The following is a 13,525-nucleotide window of genomic DNA, read 5'->3' on the forward strand; positions in this document are numbered from 1 at the left end:
TTTTCTAGTGAGAAAGATGGGAAATAATTGCACAGAACAAAAGCATACTCCCAAATGGTTGAAACCAACATGAGGCAGATAGCCAAGTATGCTTATAGCTTTTAAAACAGCATGTACAGATCGGTATAATATGATCTGGGAAACATACATCCTTAGATGTTTCTCATAATGGGAAATATTTGGCACGGTCAAATTACAAATCAGTTTAGTTCAATACTGATATGTGGCCGATTAAGACTAACAGATTAGTCCTATACCTGTCTGCTCAGAAGTAAGCACCATAGAGTTCAATAGCGCTTACTTCCAAGCAAATGGCTATAGAATTGCAGCCCTAAAGCAAGGTGTGTTTTTTTATAGTATGATCCTAAAACAGTAACTCTCATTTTGAAACAGAGAACATTCTGAAAGAACGATCTATTCTTATTTGTTTTTGCTATTATAATATACCTGGTATAAAAGTAACATGTTTTATTTTTTCAGAGGGAAAGACAGGTTTATTAATTTGAGACCAAAAACACATGAGAAAAACATAAAAAAAAAATATGCCAGAGATTAAACAGTCCACGTCTTCAACACTTTCTGACATTCAGGCTCAGAATAATGTTTTGATATGTCACTACATGGACTTCAAAAACTGAGATTTGATAAACTCAGATATTAAATCTCACGTAAAACTAACCAAACAAATCAATAGTATATTCTCATAAATATGGACAAACATAGACAGAGGGCAAGTGTACAACTTCCTCAAGATTATGTAGTATATGAACAATAATATAATGCATAGATTCTAAAATCACAGTCTCATAAATTTACAGCACAGCCCTATTCATGTTTACTTGAAGGGGGTTAATTCCAGGTAGTTGTGTATAAGATAGCACTGAATTCAGTAAGTCTTACTGTCTAGTACAAGGGTCCCCAACCATTTTGGACCCGTGGGCACATTTGGGAATTTGAGAAACTGCTGTGGGCACCACCACAAAATGGCTCTCAAGGTGGATGTGGCCAGTCAATAGCTGCTGTGCTGGCCTGGCTAATAAAAAGTGAGCTAAAGAGGTGGTGCTGGGGGAGAAAAATAGCGAGGCTGCAGGGTGAGGAGAGGGAAATAGCATGGCAAAGGAGTAGAGGCTAGAAAGGGAGAGAAAGAAGAAAGCCCGAAAAGTTTCCAAAGTTTTTCTTAATAATTTTTGAAAAAGGGGACAGGGAGGGAAGAGCTCCATGGGCGCCATTGGAGGTCCCTGTGGGCACCATGGTGGGGACCCCTGGTCTCGTATGTTTTAAATAAATGTTGTGTGTGCTATCTGTTTTACATCCTTCCATGAAAGGTTTTTTTATATTTTATATAATGTATTTTAATGGTTTTTAATTTTTGTGAACCACTGAGAGAGCTTCGGCCATGGGGCAGTATAGAAGTATAATGAATGAAATGAAATAGTATGTGTGCTTAAGATTGCAGTCTTAATCTTGTAATTTAGGCCTATTCTTCCTGTGTAGGATTGTGTTTTGCAATGATTGCCCAAGAATGGGGTTGGCATGGTTACTCACTGTGAGGTAAAAAGTGACACAGGATACACACACACACACACACACATACTGACTGTCCACCAGTAGAACAGAAACTGCTGGCAGAACAGATTTCCCCTCCCCCTGCAGTTCCCTGCACATCAGCCTCCAAATCTTCTCCAGAGGGATCCTGCAGTGAGGGGGAGGGGCTGCAGCGAGGAGGACAACACGGGGAAGCCCACTTATGTGATTTTACGTTTAACTCATTTATATATTTAAGATAGCAGTTTTAGACTGAAGTTCCTAGTGCTGGCTCACTGATGAATGTTCTTCACTTCATGACTACAACATCAAATGATACTTTGATATATGAATAGCTCATTCGTAGGTACAGTACACAGCAGATAGAACTTTTACATCACCTCAGAAACAATGTTCGTCAATGGACACTTCACACAATGGACACTTCACACTTCACACAATGGACACTTCACACAATGGACACTTCATTCAGCCATGAGTCATAAGGTTAAGTACTAATGCATTTATATGGGAGTGTGGTTAAGAACTGTTGTCTAATCCAAAGCCAACTGTAGAGCCCTTCCTCTGTAGAGGGACCAGTTAATTAACTATCTTTTTGGATAAGACTTCAAGCCAATGAATAGGCTGGTTTTTGCTCTTAATATACTTAGAATAGGGTTAATAAAATACAATTCTAGCGGGAAATAAAGGTACATTTCTCCAGATATTGGGCTAAAACTGGCTTTAAGCAAATGACTTCTGCTCATGTAATGGACGTTTGCCTTCCACTCCTCCCCACTGCAGCCCTCCCCCCGCACACACCCCAAATTTGTTCTGGAGGATCCCCACACCCTCCACAGCAGATCTGAAGGGCCAAGAAAGATTGCATGGGGAGGGGTAATTCAATCCACTAGTGGTATCTGTTCCACTGGTGTAAGGACATCATTGACTACAACCCGTGATGTTGTATGCGCCCAATAAAAAACCTCTCTGTGCTTCGGAGGGGGAATAACATTTCGTATTGGTGGACCCCTTCTTTACAAGGGTTTCCCAAAAAAAGAATTACAGATAGGCTGCCGTCAGTCCTGATGAACATCCTGACACACCCCCTAGTCTGTCCAGCTGCTTGGGGAGTTTCAGAGCCCTACTGCTAAGGGCCGTTCCCTTCAGCACAGCCCTAGGAAAACAAATTTTAAAGGTGCTTTGGATTTTCTTGCCCAAAGCCAAGAAACACAGGACTCGACAAAAATCTAAAAAGCATGAATCGCAGTCTTACGACCATTTTGTTTTGTCCAATGATGTGATAGCCTTCATTTCTGATGTCACTGGTCTAGCCAGGAAATCAGAAAATTACTTAGTGGCTAGACCCACCTTCCTAACAAATAATGTACATCTCGGAACACCCAGCTGGCTGGAACCAGTTAGCCAATTCAAAAAAAGAGCTTACGGTTTTAGATGCAATATCGGAAAAGAGAAATGAGATAAGCCTGTTTAGGCATCCTGGTATGATGCCAACATACCAGATGCTCTAGGGGGCACTGTGGAGTAATATCAGAAGAGGGGTTTGTTTGTTTGTCATAGCACCACTGCCCATTATAGACATTATAAGCACAAACAGTTTTGTCACAAGGGCACGTTCTTAAGCCTCCTCACTCATTGTATTTTTAACATGTATGAGCAAAAAATGTTCATGAGTACACATAAAAACATGGCAGTGCAACAAATACAACAACAACAACACATATTTGTATAGAGCTTTCAAGTGTTCAGAATGCTTCACATAAATTCTTACAGCAACCCTGTAAGACAAGCCAATATTATCATCCCTCATATTAGAGATGGGGGGCTGATGGGGGGAGAATAGCTTGCCTAAGGCCACCTAGTGTGTTCACTGCAGAGGTAAGACTCAAAGTAGGGACTTGTTGATTTGTAGCTCAAGCCTCTAGCCGCTGTGCTACACCCAGGGGAGGCTGGTGGCTCTGACTTCAGTGGGGCTATGAATCCATTATGGGTTTTAGTCAGAACCAGCCAGAACTCTAAAGGAGCTATCCAAAGTGCTGAACTTATTCTGCACCTTGGATAGCTCTTTTAGAGCTCTGGCTGGTTCTGACTGACACCCGGAATGGATTCACAGCCCCAGTGAAATCGGAACCACCAGCCTCCACTACGCTACACCAGCTCTTTACATGTGCCAGGAAAGTGGCAAGAGTTTTCCCCTCTAGGAGACAGAATCCAGGGAATTGGCAACAGCAGGGGCCATGTCACACATTACAGGAGATGAATGTGTGCGTTTTAAAGACTTGGATGTTTGCACAATACATGTGTACTTAATCCCAAGGGCACACTAAATGTAAGAAAGACAATCTTTTCAGTGTTGTCTTTTCCATTTCCTATTGTAATAACACACTGGAACAAAAAGAACCTTGAAAATGAAATGTGTGCACCCCACTGATTAAGAGCCTCTTTACATTAAGAAAAAAATCACACAATTTTTTTTACCAGGGCTTCGTCTTCCGGAGTCTTTGCAGGTTTGTAATGGGCGCAATACATGCCCCTCCCCGCAACTTGTTTTTCCCAGTCCCTTTGTGGGCATATTCTATATGTTTCATTTATATAGCCAGTAGATAGCGCTGCAAGATTTCTAAAATATTGTGCAATTCTTAAAGTATACCACCTCTTTGATGCAATTTTTGGCAGGGGCTTTGTTGTTGTTACTGCATTTTCGGTGTTTTTTTAAATGGCAGAATAAACCTAGAAAATGACAAGAGAGGTACTGGAGGTTGATGATGTCATGAAAATGACCCATGAACTTCCATGAGTGAACAACCACGAGCATGATAAATGCTTCGTGTAAAAATGCCCTAAAACTGGCCCCTGGCAATGAATCACTTAAAACTGCAGTTCTCCACACAGGTTGTTAAAATAATGTTGAAGTCAATAAGAATTAAGCTTTAGTTGACTGATGCACCAACTAAAGTGGCCAGAGGCCTAGTTTTTAGGATGCACATGCTAAAAACATAACGTATGAAGGAGCCATGTGAGTTTGGCTGAGAATCCAGACATTGTTGTGCAGTATTTCTTATCCTTGCCTGACATCCACTCTTGGACACACCTGTTTGACATTCATGACCAGTTTAACAGGACTGTGGCAGTTCTCTAAAACGTGTTTGGCTGGTTCAGAGCTCCTAAAAACATCCCTGCTATGCCTTTTGTGTTCTACTCACAGTAGGGGTCCCTCTGCCACTTAGAATGGTAATCTCTGATGGTTTCTTTTCTTGCAGCTTTTATCCTAACAATCATCCCCTTTTTTCTCCCTCTCTCCCAGTGACCAGGTTTTGTGGGCTCTTCCACGATCAGACAGACAAGCTGAATTCCTTCAGAATTTGACCACTACATTTGAGGTAATAGCTTTTGGCAAACCATGAGCATTGCAATTAATGCAACCTCCCCCAATCATATGCAAGAAAAGAAGGTACTCACTGTCTCTCACAGAGATACACACATGCACACACACAGAGACACCTTTTTTCATATCATGCCGGTTCTTGTATCTTCCAAGGAACAGAGGCAATGAGAGACCTTCCTAGCATGCCATTTTCTCCTGTTGCACAGCATTCAAATGAAACACCAAACCAGGAGTTGCACAAGATTCTTTTCCTTCAGTATGAGCCTAGATTCCCACCCCACCCCATGAAACTGAGAGATGTGCTTACCAGTGATTCACATGCTGATTTAGTTGTCAGTCTTTCCTCATCCCTCACGCTTCTAGGCTGTCCACTTAAACCAGGGGTGCAGAACCCCTTTCAGCCTGAAGGCCAAATTCCACTCTGGAGAAGCTCTCATTCCAGGGGTGGGCAGGGCTGAAGGCAAAAGGGGGCAGGGCCAAAATATGAGCCTATTTTGTTGTTGTTGTTCAGTCGTTCAGTCGTGTCCGACTCTTCGTGACCCCATGGACCATAGCACGCCAGGCCTTCCTGTCCTGCGCTCTCTCCCGGAGCATGCTCAAGTTCATATTCATTGCATCCGTGATGCTATCTAGCCATCTCATCCTCTGCCGTCCCCTTTTCCTTTTGCCTTCAGTCTTTCCCAGAATCAGGGTCTTTTCCAGTGAGTTTTCTCTTCGCATTAGGTGGCCAAAATATTGGAGCTTCAGCTTCAGTATCTGTCCTTCCAATGAGCACTCAGGGTTGATTTCCTTTAGGATGGACTGATTTGACCTCCTTGCAGTCCAGGGGACTCGTAAGAGTCTTCTCCAGCACCACAGTTCGAAAGCATCAATTCTTCGGCGCTCAGCCTTCCTGATAGTCCAGCTCTCACAGCCATACATTACTACTGGGAAAACCATAGCTTTGATTAGACGGACCTTTGTCGGCAAGGTGATGTCTCTGCTTCTTACTATGCTGTCTAGGTTTGCCAGAGCTTTCCTCCCAAGGAGCAAGCGTCTTTTAATTTCATGGCTACAGTCACCGTCTGCGGTGATCTTGGAGCCCAAGAAAGTAAAATCTGTCACTGCTTCCATTTCTTCCCCTTCAATATGCCAGGAAGTGATAGGGCCAGATGCCATGATCTTCGTTTTTTTAATGTTGAGTTTCAAACCAGCTTTTGCACTCTCCTCTTTCACCCTCAACAAGAGGCTCTTGAGATCCTCTTCGCTTTCTGCCATTAGGGTGGTATCGTCTGCATATCGGAGGTTGTTGATAATTCTCCCAGCAATCTTAATTCCAACCTGTGATTCATCCAACCCGGCATTTCTCATGATGTACTCTGCATATAAGTTAAATAAGCAGGGCGACAATATGCAGCCTTGTTGTACTCCTTTCCCAATTTTGAACCAATCGGTTGTTCCCTGTCTGGTTCTTACTGTTGCTTCTTGACCCTCGTACAGGTTTCTCAGGAGACAGGTAAGGTGGTCTGGTACTCCCATCCCTTTAAGAATTTGCCAGAGTTTGTTGTGATCCACACAATCAAAGGCTTTAGCGTAGTCAATGAAGCAGAAATAGATGTTTTTCTGGAATTCTCTTGCTTTCTCCATGATGCAGCGAATGTTGGCGATTTGATCTCTAGTTCCTCTGCCTCTTCGAAACCCAGCTTGTACTTCCGGTAGTTCTCGGTTCGCATACTGCTGAAGCCTAGCTTGTAGGATTTTGAGCATCACCTTGCTGGCATGTGAAATGAGCGCAATTGTGCGGTAGTTTGAACACTCTTTGGCGTTGCCCTTCTTTGGAATTGGAATGTAAACTGACCTTTTCCAGTCTTGTGGCCACTGTTGAGTGTTCCAGATTTGTTGGCATATTGAATGCAGCACTTTAACAGCATCATCTTTTAGAATTTTAAATAGCTCGGCTGGAATACTGTCATCTCCGCTAGCTTTGTTGTTACTAATGCTTCCTAAGGCCCACTTGACTTCACTCTCGAGGATGTCCGGCTCAAGTTCAGTGACCGCACTATCATGGCTATCAGGGACATTAAGATCTTTCCTGTATAGTTCTTCTGTGTATTCTTGCCACCTCTTCTTAATCTCATCTGCTTCTGTTAGGTCCCTGCCTTCTTTGTCCTTTATCATGCCCGTCTTTGCACAAAATGTTCCCTTGAGATCTCCAATTTTCTTGAAGAGATCTCTACTCTTTCCCATTCTGTTGTTTTCCTCGATTTCTTTGCATTGTTCATTTAAGAAGGCCTTCTTGTCTCTCCTTGCTATTCTCTGGAACTCTGCATTCAGTTGGATATATCTTCCCCTTTCTCCCTTGCTTTTCGCTTCCCTTCTTTCCTCAGCTACTTGTAAAGCCTCATCAGACAGCCACTTGGCTTTCTTGCATTTCTTTTTCTTTGGGATGGATTTCGTTGCTGCCTCCTGAACAATGTTACGGACCTCCGTCCATAGTTCCTCAGGCACTCTGTCTATCAGATCTAATCCCTGAAATCTATTCCTCACCTCCACTGTATATTCATCAGGGATATGATTTAGGTCATACCTGAACGGTTTAGTGGTTTTCCCTACGTTCTTCAATTTAAGCCGAAATTTTGCAAGAAGCAGCTCATGATCTGAGCCACAGTCAGCTCCAGGTCTTGTTTTGACTGACTGTATGGAGCTTCTCCATCTTTGGCTGCAAAGGACATAATCAATCTGATTTCGATATTGACCATCTGGTGATTTCCATGTGTAGAGTCGCCTCTTGTGCTGTTGGAAAAGAGTGTTTGCTATGATCAGCATGTTCTCTTGGCAAAACTCTGTTAGCTTTTGTCCTGCTTCATTTTGTACACCAAGGCCATGCCTGCCTGTTATCCCGGTGATTTCTTGACTTCCTACTTTAGCATTCCAATCCCCTATGATGAAGAGGACATCTTTTTTTGGTGTTAATTCTAGAAGGTGTTGTAGGTCTTCATAGAACCGATCAACCTCAGCTTCTTCGGCATCAGTGGCTGGGGCATAGACTTGAAGTACTGTGATGTTGAATGGTTTGCCTTGGATTCGTACTGAGATCATTCTATCATTTTTAAGATTGTACCCCAGTACTGCTTTTCCCACCCTTTTGTTGACTATGAGTGCTACTCCATTTCTTCTAAGGGATTCTTGCCCACAATAGTAGATATGATGGTCACCTGAATTAAATTCGCCCATGCCTGTCCATTTTAGTTCGCTGATTCCCAAGATGTCGACGTTCAATCTTGCCATCTCATGTTTGACCACCTCCAGCTTACCTTGATTCATTGATCTGACATTCCAGGTTCCTAAACAATATTGTTCTTTACAGCATCGGATTTTCTTTTCACCACCAGACACATCCACAGCTGAGTGTCCTTTCGGGTTTGGCCCAGCCACTTCACTCTTTCTGGCGCTACTTGGAAATACCCTCTGCTCTTCCCCAGTAGCATATTGGACACCTTCCGACCTGAGGGGCTCATCTTCCGGCGTCATCTCTTTTAGCCTTGTGATACGTTCCATGGGGTTTTCTTGGCAAGAATACTGGAGTGGGTTGCCATTTCCTTCTCCAGTGGACCACATTTTGTCAGAACTCTCTGCCATGACCTGTCCGTCTTGGGTGGCCCTGCACGGCATAGCTTATGGCTTCACTGAGTTACGCAAGCCCCTTCGCCACAACAAGGCAGTGATCCATGAAGGGGGAGCCTATTTTAGCTTCAAGCAATTCCTGCCAGTAATTAAGCCTTAGGAGAGCCATTTCAACCTTTTAGAAAGAGGAAAAAACTGCACAAAAGTCCAGAAACCACCAAATTATGAGTGGGTGGGGGAAATCGGGGGAGAGCATGGGAAGGGGGCATGGCCTTGTGGAAACCCCAGACAGGTGGATTTGCCTCCCAGGCCTAAGGTTCTGCACCCCTGACTTAAAGAAATTCCAAGAGGAAATTTCCAAAATCCCTATCACCTAATACCTTTATTTGGTCAAAACAAAGGTTAGTATCCAATGTTTGTCCTACATAGAGTAGACCCATTCAAATGAATGGGACTTATGTTCGTTATGACTAACTTAAGTAATTCATTTCAATGGGTCTGTTCTATGTAGGACTAACATTGGATAGTACCCAAAATACTGTACAAGCTTTCCAGTTCTCCAGAACTCTTCAGGGCAAGACGGTAACCAAAGCCAAAAAAAAGGTTGATCCCCCCCATTGTTTGTTTGTTTCTTCTTCCCAGCAGCCTTTGGGAGGGTCATAGATGCAACCTAAAACCACCTCTATACCTGACGGAGCTAAATTTGAATGTCTGCAGCCTTAACCTTTGGTTAAGACTGTAACCAAATGCAGACTCCATGGATTGAACATCAGCCACTTCCCCTGCCACTTGCCCCTGTTTTTGGCCTGGTGGTTTACCATCTTGCCTGATGAAGAGTTCTGGAGAACTCAAAAGGCTTGCACAATATTTTATGACCTTTGAGTTGACCTGATAGAAGGGATTACAATTATATGGATTTTGGACATTTTCTTTTGGAATTTTTCTTTTGGCTAACACAGCTACCTTCACTTTATGTGTCACTTTAAAAAAGTATGCATGTATGTTAATTCAATTAAACATTTATTGCTGTCTTATTTTATAAAAGCACAGAAAGTGTGTGTGTGGGGTGTGTGTGAAGTTTGTGATGTCGAGCAGCGCTGTGCACATAGCTGACTTTTGGAGCTTTTCTACATGAGGCATTTATTGTGCAGTCATGATTCGTTACTCACAGTTTATGAGTTTTTTAGATGATGTCATGATCCTTCAATTTTGCTTCTTTTTTAAGAGCACTTTCCTGGGGGGCTTAGAGCGGGGAAAATGGCAAATTATTTCTGATGGCGAAAGAAACAGTATTTTCTTACTTGTGTATTTGCACTATTCTGCTATAGCACAGCACCATGTAGAGGTTCTGTAGTGGAAAAGCAAGAAAGGAAGAGCTCTTTGTGTAAAGCTCAGATCTCAATTCTGCAACAATTCTGCGACAAAACTAAAAGTAGATACAGCAATTAACAGTGTATAAAAGCTCTTGCTGCAAACTTGCAGAACCAGTTTCCACTGAGCACAACTTTGGAGAAGAAGGCAGAATAACCCTGCTTAGAAAAGTTTTGTTTGTACAATGCAGTCTGAAAATGTGCTGTAGAAATAAAACTGTTTTCATATGTAACTACTTGTAACTATTTGCCATTGTCATTCATTTATTTCAAATATTTTTGGAAATGTAATAGATTGTGCTTTGGAAACCTGATTCACCCAAGAACATAATGAAGAACAAAGAGGTACATTTCTACGTCAACGTATCTGATATAAATGATGTGAAAGCTGCACTTAACCAATCTGCCATTCTATACAAGTATGATTCTTTATTTCCTGCTATGCATGCATGAAACTAAAAACAAGTTAACCTATTTTAACCGGGTTCTTTAACTTTATGCTCTTTGTTTCTTGTTTAGAGTTGCGTTGGAAGATGTTCACAAAATTATTGAGACGCAGACCGCCAATGACACAGTCACCCCCCGTAGCTCTCCATCATTTTATGAACAATATCATTCTCTAAAAGTAGTAAGACATTGCTCTTCTATTGTTCATTTTATTATTCCACCTTGTCCTGAAAGCTGAGGTGCAATCACAGCGCAATATTATGCATATCTACTATGAAAATAAATCCAATTGGTTTCAGTGGGACTTATTCCCAGGGTACAGGATTGCAACTTCAGACACTTACCAATAACTTAAAACACAAAATATAACATCCAGCTAGGCCTCAAGAATAAGCAAGATGATCACCAAATACAACTGCGTGCTACAGTAGATATCAAAACTTACTATGAAGAACTGGGTGACACAGGGTGCTTCCAGATGGAGGGATTCCAGTACTTCTAATTAGATGGCATTGTGCAGCTATTCTGACATTTTCTCCATAACAGGTTTTCTATGGCAAGACAAAAGTTGGAAGAAGCGGTCGGAAAACAAGAGAGGATTACAAATAGAAGATGATGACATCTGGACCCCCCATAAAATTCCATTAATGAGGCAGGATAATAATAAAAGCCTCGTCTGGAAGCACCCATAATTTCTAAGGAATCACCACAATTAATTCTGGAGCTGCCCCTTCCCTAGCCTGATGTAAATTAGATATTTGGATTGCTGCAATGCATTTTGTGTAGAAAACACAAATAATTAGGGTAGAATTCTAACAGAACAGCAAATAGAAATATTTTGAAGATGACTTGGAAGTAAGAGCACTTGGTCCCTATTACCAGTGTCAACTCCCTGAAGTTGATGCACCAGCTATTCAGGTAAATTGATGGATTGTATATTCAGGTGCAAAGGCCCTTCCTTGTAGCAAACTGCCAATCGGTGCTGCCTCCACCCACCCATCCAGCGCACTTACCAGTAGCAACCAGTAGCAATCGTGCTACTGAAGCAGGGAGCAGTACCACCCCATCTGTGAGCATCTGCAAGATACCTGCCATTTTGAAATTCCCACATTGCTCCAATGTAGCATCACTCTAGGGCATTGTAGGAATGTAAAAATGGCATGTTCCTACTTATCTGCTGCTGCCACTCAGTAAATTCAAGCCAAGCATGTGAGGTGGGCTGGAGAGCTCTGCTTCTGTGTATTTTGAAGGGGACCACAGCTATTTATACTTGCGTCTACTTTTCACAGTTGATGGAGTGCCCTTGGTATTTTGTACTTGGGTACAAAGCATCAAGTGAAAAGCTACTCTTCAGTCTGCAATCCTCTGCTCACTTACTAAAGAGTGATCCCCACTGAATGCAGTGGGACTTACTTCTGAGTAAGCATGTTTAGGACCTTATGAAAGCTCCATTCAGTTTACTCCACAACAGATAGCAGATACATTTATGCAGATTCCGAATTTCAGTAGGGAAACATTTTTTCCCTATGAAAACTTTTATTTATGAGTTTATTATGAATGATGTTATATATGGTTTAAAACTGATTCCCGTATATGGAACATAATGCAGCATAGTATGGGGCTGTTCACATGCAATGACAACCCATCAGTTTGAAAATTAGTCGGTTGTTGGGTATGCATAATCCATGATTGGCCCATTCATAGGTTGTGGAGCATGACGTGTGAACCTAGAGTGCTGAGTTGTTTAGGAACTAAACAACCCAGTGGTTAGTCCCTAAACAAGCAATGGTCTGGGTTGTTTTTCGTGCAAGCCTGGGCCAGATCTACACCTTGTGTCATATTGGTGCGATCCCATCATGGTGATGCTATATCCTTCTTGTTCATTTATACCTCATAGCACACAGACAATGTCATCTTTTGCAGTATTTTAGATAATATGGAATAAAAAGTGGGACATAACATTAGAAAAGTGGTTTACAGATGCCTAATGTGCCCCAACGGTTATCAGTGTATTTCAGTACTGATTTAAAAAAGCACTAGCATAGATCTAGCCCAGGTCTATGTGTAAGATAACATTATGTGTACATTGCATATATAAGTTAAAAAGCAAACTCATACATAAGACCAAAAATAAAACATTGACCTGATCCACACTTATGTACACTTGAGGGTTTTCTTTCCATTTCAGCTCCAGTTCTAGCACCTCCTTCCCCGACTCCACTGCTGTTGCCAAACCAACAATTGCATCCATTTTGGGAAGGAGCTGTGCTAATGAAGAAAAGGGGGGGGGGACTATCTTGGTGCGACTGTGCAATCTCCAGTACTCATAATACACCCTGTGGAGTTGGTTTTTTCTTTCTGTTTCTACTTCCATTAAATGACCTTAAAAAAAAAAAAAAAAAGCTCTCTTGCTGGAGTAAAATTGGAAAAAATCCGGGTACATGTATCTAACATCTAACATTATACTTTAAGAACCTGCTGGATTGGGGATAATCAGTGCAATCCTATATATATATATACTCAGTAGTAAATTATAGGATTATACACCCCCCCCCCACACACACACACACAATAAAAAGACTAACAACAGAGTATTAAACATGTTTTAAGCTAAACATTTCAGCTTCCATCCTCATCAGTAGCTGTGTATCAGAAGTGGCAGTTTGGAATGCCTGGAGACAAAAGTTCCTTAGGAGAAAAAACAGAGATGTGAATGGTACACTGTATACAAATTGCCTTCCAGTTTAAGGCCATTGGGACTAAGAGTTCTGAGTCTATAGATTCAGAAATGTTCCCTTTTGTCAAGTATATCAGGGTCTTTTGTTCATTCTATTGGAAGCAACTGTACATCTGAGAGACTATGTGAAGGTGACTTGAAATGTCTTGCACGTGGCTGCTCCAGTTTTGGGTAAGAATCACAGATTTGTGGTTACAGATTCTTGTTCTTAGGTCTGTTGTAGTTTTCCCTACAAATTGCATGCGACATCCTTGTGGGGTTTTTGGGGGTGGGGGTGGGGGTTGCATCCAGTTAAGTAAACCACACAAGCAGAAGCACATGTTAATGGTTGTTTAATGCATCAAGTTTTGTTAGTAATTGTGCTCCTGAAAGAAGTGGTTGCTTGGAAGTACCTGCAGGTTGATTTACAATGGAATGATCCTGGGTTGCAAAGATTTG

At 41.9% G+C, this 13,525-nt stretch overlaps 2 protein-coding genes across 4 annotated transcripts in view; one reads left to right on the top strand and one right to left on the bottom strand.

Annotated features, from left to right (window-relative positions):
- The window catches only part of SLC23A1 (solute carrier family 23 member 1), a 62,762-nt gene extending 57,643 nt beyond the window's left edge, over positions 1–5,119 (bottom strand). Inside the window, exon 1 of the mRNA XM_084825910.1 lies at positions 5,005–5,119. Within this exon, the coding sequence (XP_084682036.1) occupies positions 5,005–5,056 (52 nt within the window). The 5' untranslated portion in view covers positions 5,057–5,119. The remainder of the gene's footprint in view (positions 1–5,004) is intronic.
- The window catches only part of CPB2 (carboxypeptidase B2), a 48,690-nt gene that overhangs the window by 19,554 nt on the left and 15,611 nt on the right, over positions 1–13,525 (top strand). For all 3 annotated transcript variants that reach the window (XM_084825964.1, XM_084825972.1, XM_084825956.1), the window contains 3 exons: positions 4,850–4,925; positions 10,198–10,322; positions 10,423–10,531. In XM_084825964.1, coding sequence (XP_084682090.1) covers positions 10,234–10,322; positions 10,423–10,531 — 198 coding nt within the window. In that variant the 5' untranslated portion in view covers positions 4,850–4,925; positions 10,198–10,233. The remainder of the gene's footprint in view (positions 1–4,849; positions 4,926–10,197; positions 10,323–10,422; positions 10,532–13,525) is intronic.

Source organism: Heloderma suspectum, chromosome 1 (genome assembly GCF_057233095.1).
Source record: "Heloderma suspectum isolate Gila_16-S chromosome 1, 16-S_ref, whole genome shotgun sequence".
In the NCBI taxonomy this organism is placed as follows: domain Eukaryota; kingdom Metazoa; phylum Chordata; class Lepidosauria; order Squamata; family Helodermatidae; genus Heloderma; species Heloderma suspectum.